The sequence below is a fragment of the Pongo abelii genome, chromosome 18 (genome assembly GCF_028885655.2).
Source record: "Pongo abelii isolate AG06213 chromosome 18, NHGRI_mPonAbe1-v2.0_pri, whole genome shotgun sequence".
Classification (NCBI taxonomy): domain Eukaryota; kingdom Metazoa; phylum Chordata; class Mammalia; order Primates; family Hominidae; genus Pongo; species Pongo abelii.
In genome coordinates, this window is record NC_072003.2 from 33,975,078 (window position 1) to 33,981,077 (window position 6,000).

General features: G+C 38.8%; 1 protein-coding gene across 3 annotated transcripts in view; it reads left to right on the forward strand.

Annotated features, from left to right (window-relative positions):
- Positions 1 to 5,716, forward strand: part of KRBOX5 (KRAB box domain containing 5) — an 81,824-nt gene extending 76,108 nt beyond the window's left edge. For 2 of the 3 annotated variants that reach the window (XM_063717277.1, XM_063717278.1), the window contains exon 12: positions 2,966 to 5,716. In XM_063717277.1, the coding sequence (XP_063573347.1) occupies positions 2,966 to 2,994 (29 nt within the window). In that variant the 3' untranslated portion in view covers positions 2,995 to 5,716. The remainder of the gene's footprint in view (positions 1 to 2,965) is intronic. The other variant, XM_063717276.1, reaches the window with a different exon arrangement.
- The last annotated feature ends 284 nt before the right edge of the window (positions 5,717 to 6,000 follow it).

The following is a 6,000-nucleotide window of genomic DNA, read 5'->3' on the forward strand; positions in this document are numbered from 1 at the left end:
GTCAGCTTCATCCCTAGGATGCAAAGCTAGTTCAACGTATGCAAATCAATAAATGTAATTCATCACATAAACAGAACTAAAGACAAAAACTACATGATTATCTCAATAGATGCAGAAAAGTCCTTCAATAACATTCAACATCTTTTCATGTTAAAAACTCTCAGTAAAGTAGGTATTGATGAAGCATACCTCAAAATAATAAGAGCCATTTATGACAAACACACAGCTAAGATCATACTGAATGGGCAAAACCTGGAAGCATTCCCCTTGAAAACCAGCGCAAGACAAGGATGCCCTCTCTTACCACTCCTATTCAACATAGTATTGGAAGTTCTGGCCAGGGCAATCAGGGAAGATAAGGAAATAAAGAGTATTTGAATAAAAAGAGAGGAAGTCAAGCCATCTCTGTTTGCTGATGACATGATCCTATATCTAGAAAACCCCATCATCTCAGCCCAAAAGCTTCTTAAGCTGATAAGCAACTTCAGCAAAGTCTCAGGATACAAAATCAATGTGCAAAAATTACAAGCATTCCTATACACCAACAATAGACAAGTAGAGAGCCAAATCATGAATTAACTCCCATTCACAATTGCTACAAAGAGAATAAAATACTTAGGAATACAGCTAACAAGGGAAGTGAATGACCTCTTCAAGGAGAACTACAAATCACTGCTCAAAGAAATCAGAGAGGACACAAGGAAATGGAAAAACATTCCATGCTCATGGATAGAAAGAATCAGTATAGTGAAAAAGGCCATTCTACCCGAAGTAATTTATAGATTCAATGCTATTCCCATTAAACTACCATTGACATTCTTCACAGAATTAGAAAAAAAAACTGCTTTAAAATTCACATGGAACCTTGGCCAGGCGGGGTGGCTCACGCCTGTAATCCCAGCACTTTGGGAGGCTGAGGTGAGCAGATCACGAGGTCAGGAGTTCAAGACCAGTCTGGCCAGCATAGTGAAACCTTGTCTCTACTAAAGATACACAAAAAATTAGCCGGGTGTGGTGGTGTGTGCCTATAATCCCAGCTACTCAGGAGGCTGAGGCAGGAGAATCACATGAACCCAGGAGGCATAGGTTGCAGTGAGCCAAGATCATGCCACTGCACTCCAGCCTGGATGACAGAATGAGACTCCATCTCAATAAAATAAAATAAAATTCACATGGAAACCAAAAAAGAGCCTGTATAGCCAAGATAATCCTAAGCAAAAAGAACAAAGCTGGAGTCATGTTACCAGATTTAAAACTATACAACAAGGTTACAGAAACCAAAACAGCATGATACTGATACAAAAACAGACGTATAGACCAGTGGAACAGAATAGAGACGTTAGAAATCGACCCCACATCTACGACCATCTGTTCTTTGACAAACCTGACAAAAACAAGCAATGGGAATAGGATTCCCTATTTAATAAATAGTGCTGGGAAAACTGGCCAGCCACATGCAGAAAATTGAAACTGGACCTCTTCCTTACACCTATACAAAAATTAACTCAAGATGGATTAAAGACTTAAATATAAACCCAAAAGTATAAAAACCCTAGAAGAAAATGTAGGCAATACCATTCAGGACATAGGCATGACAAAGATTTTTTGATGAAAATATCAAAAGAAATTGCAACAAAAGCAAAACTTGACAAATGGGGTCTCATTACACTAAAGAGTTTATGCACAGAAAAAGAAACTATCATCAGATTGAACAGACAACCTACAGAATGGGAGAAAATTTTTGCAATCTATCCATCTGACAAGGTCTAGTAGCCAGGATCTACAAGGAAGTTAAACAAATTTAGAAGAAAAGAGCAATCCCATTAAGAAGTAGGCAAAAGACATGAACAGATACTTCTCAAAAGATGACTTTTCAGCCAACAAACATTTTAGAAAGCTCAACATCACTGATCATTAGAGAAATGCAAATCAAAACCACAATGAGATACTATATCATGCCAGTCAGAATGGTGATTATTAAAAAGTCAAGGAACAACAGATGCTGGCAAGGCTGTCAAAAATAGGAATGCTTTTACACTGTTGGTGGGAATGTAAATTGGTTCAACCATTATGGAAGACAGTGTGGCAATTCCTCAAAGACCTAGAACCAGAAATACCATTTCACCCAGCAATCCCATTAGTGGGTATGTACCCAAAGGAATATAAATCATTCTATTATAAAGATACATCCATGTATATGTTCACTGCAGCACTATTCCCAATAGCAAAAATGTGGAATCAACCCAAATGCCCATCAATGATAGACTGGATAAAGAAAATGTGGTACATATACACCATGTAATACTATAAAAAGGAATGAGATTATATCGTTGGCAGGGACGTGGATGGAGCTGGAAGCCATTATGCATGTCTAGCAAACTAAAACAGGAACAGAAAACCAAACACCACTTGTTCTCACTTATAAGCGGGAGCTGAACAGTGAGAACACATGCACACAGGGAGGGGAACAACACACACTGGGGCCTGTCGAGGGGGATGGGAGGAGGGAGAACATTAGGATAAATAGCTAATGCATGTGGGGCTTAATATCTAGGTGATGGGTTGAGAGGTGCAGCAAACCACTATGGCACACATTTACCTGTGAAAAAAACCTGCACATCCTGCACGTGTATCCTGGAACTTTAATTTAAAAAAAAATCCATGAATATTTCTTTCTTTTTGATCTGTTGTAAATAGAATTTTTTCAGTGACTGATAATTACATTCAAAGTGAGAGAACCCTGTATGGAAACATAAAGTTTCACTTTTGCAAATAAAGTCCACTATTGTCCACTTACCATTGTTTCCAACTTAGACATTTTCTTATTAGACCCTGTTTTTTAAATAAGAGTTTTGCTCTAAAAAGAATATATGCATCCCCATGAGAAGAGTACTATATTAGTGTTTTACATATAACTTTTACAATAATTCTGTGGTATAAGTGCTTTACTATTTCCATTTTACAGGTAAGAAGATCTTACACAAGGAAGCTTAATGAATTTTCTAAAGTAACTCCTTTGTAAGAGGCAGAATCAAAATCGGACAATGAGTTTAATCACTGTGTGTCTCACCCTCGGACATAGTATGTGTTTTTAATGCTTCACACATTTTATGTTGTATATATTGTCACTTTCTTTAAACCTGGATGTAGTTTTTTCTTAATTTTTGATTGTGGCAATTTCTCATTTAAATCTAAGTGCTTATGTTATGAGCAAATATCACCTATAATGATTCAGAAATCCAGGTAGAATATAGATGCACTGATTTAGTATAATCCTAAAAGAATAATCATACAGGACCAAATGATATTTATTGAATGCATTAATGATTTCATGTTGAAATTAAAAAAGAAGATTCTTTCTCATCTTAACCAAGAAGGATACAGAAATAACTGTTGCTAAGCAAGGGGTCAAGGGACATGAGTAGGAGATAAAACAGTGCAAAGGAGAAACAGATTGTTATGAATTACAGATAAATTTAGTATTTGTTTATGAATACAAAAATATTAAATGAAATTCTTTCAGGCTGGGCACCGTGGCTCTCATCTGTAATCCCAGCACTTTGGGAAGCCAAGGTGGGCAAATCATTTGAGGTCAGGAGTTCGAGACCAGCCTGGCCAACATGATGAAGCTCCGTCTCTACTAAAAATACAAAAATTAGCTGGGCGTGGTGGTACATGCACCTGTGGTCCCAGCTACTTGGGAGGCTGAGGCAGGAGAATTGCTTGAACCCTGGAGGTAGAGGCTGCAGTGAGCCGAGATCCCACCACTGTACTCCAGCATGGGTGACAGAGAAAGACTCCATCTCAAAAAAATAAAATTATTTCAATGTCAGAATTGTTAGATATATTAAAATATAAGTCTATTATGTAAAAGGAAAACTCGAGGTAGAGAAAATTATTCACTGAATTAAGTGTTACTAAGATGAGTATTGAGCCTAAGAATGGCTTTAGAACATTTTTGAAGACAGAATAAATATTACCAAATAATTTACTTCAGAAAACTACTGAAGTATATGATTTTTGTTCTAATATGAAAACCTAGGTCAAGATACCTTTCCTTGACGACTCCTCCCCTGACTTCATGAAAGAATACAGTCTTTTCATCATTCTCAGAGACCAGATGTTTCCTGTCACCACACATCACAGTCTCCATTAGGTACTTTACATATCCAGAGTAGGTTAAAGCCCTATGTTTAATACTTTTGAGAAGGATAAGATAATTTAATCAGCTACATCTTATACATTATCAAAGGCATGAAGGAATTGTAGAAATGCTTCCACTCATCCTAGAAGTCTTTCTGATTCTTGTGGAATTGATAGAACAACTAGCGGTTAATTTGCAAATTATTCTAGGAAACTTTTTTAAAAAATGCATTATTCCCATTTAACAGGTAAGGAGATCTTAGACAAGAAGGATCAACAAAAACAGATTTTGGGGGCCAGGCGTGGTGGCTCAGGCCTGTAATCCTCACACTTTGGGAGGCCGAGGCTGGCGGATCACCTGAGATCAGGGCTTCAGGACCATCTTGACCAACATGGCGAAACCCCATCTCTACTAGAAATACAAAAAATTAGCTGGGCGTGGTGGCAGGCGCCTGTAATCCCAGCTATTCAGGAGTCTGAGGCAGGAGAATTTCTTGAACTTGGGAGGTTGCGGTTGCGGTTGCGGTGAGCTGAGATGCACCATTGCATTCCAGCCTGGGTGACAGTGCAAGACTCCATCTCAAATTAAAAAAAAAAAAAAAATTAAAAACAGATTTTTGGCTTCTTGCATCAAAAACCAACAATGACAAGCATGAGGATTTTGTTAGTTTAATGAGCTGCAGCTAGGGACTGGCTCATGTTCTTAGAACTTTGCTCCCTCTCCACAACTTAGCCCATGACCCAGTAATTATTTCCTTTCCCCACATGGCCTTGACACTGGTCAGTTTCTGGCCCAGTGGAGTCCTCTTTCTACACCAGAGCATTTACCCCACCTCCTGACAACTTCCTAACCTTGCAGGTGCTCTCTCATAGATCAAAATGTAACACACCCACTAGACGCCTCCCTGCTGCCGGGCTGCAGAACCCAGTGACTGTCAGGATGGCCAGGGAGTGTGTGGAGGGAGGCAGCCAGGTCTGAGATACAGGCTCGGGACCCTGTGACCTCCCCTCCCCACCAAACTGCAGTTATACTTTACCTGTGGCAGCAATGACAGTACACACTTGGGGAATTGAAAATATTTTTGAAAACCTTTGTCCCAGTTACAGTTACCAAAAACAATGACAACTTCCCTGCAGCACCTCCAGAGAGATGGCAGTCCCTGGAGAGGCTCTGCTTTTCCATGATCCTTTGAGGCAGACAAGGGCTCTCCTGGAGGAAGCAGAAAATGTGGAGTCTGAGACAGAAGGGGATGACAATGAAGCGCGGTGGGTGCTGGATTCTGTGCCTCCTGGGATGTGTTTTTGCTGAAACTCTCATTTTCTGTTACTCCCCAAATTCTTTAAATGAACAATCATTGAATTATAAATGGAGAAATGGGATCACACAAGTAACTTGAGAAGTATTTGTCAACAGATTACAGTGCCAGGTAAGAACCTGAGGTTCAATTATTGACCAAGAAAATAGAGACATCTGTGTAATTCAATGCAAGTTGATACGCACATGTAGATTGCATATGTACGTGTGTGTGTGTGTGTGTGTGTGTGTGTGTGTGTGTTTGGAATATATGTTTTATCAAAATGTAACTCAATAGAGATAGACTCTAAACTGAGCAATATTCATAGAAGAAACAAAGACATTTAATAAGGAATTTCCTCACACACATACAAACATCAAGTTTATGTAGTTGAAAGGGAAATTCTACCAATAAAGTAATCCATAAACCAATGCTACTTAAACTTCTCAAGAGTTATAGCATGGTCAATCTTTCCTGAAATAGTTTTTAGGAAGGGTTTATAAAGGTGATACTCGAACCTTGCCTAGATTTAGCCATATGGAATACTATAGACAAAAAGAAC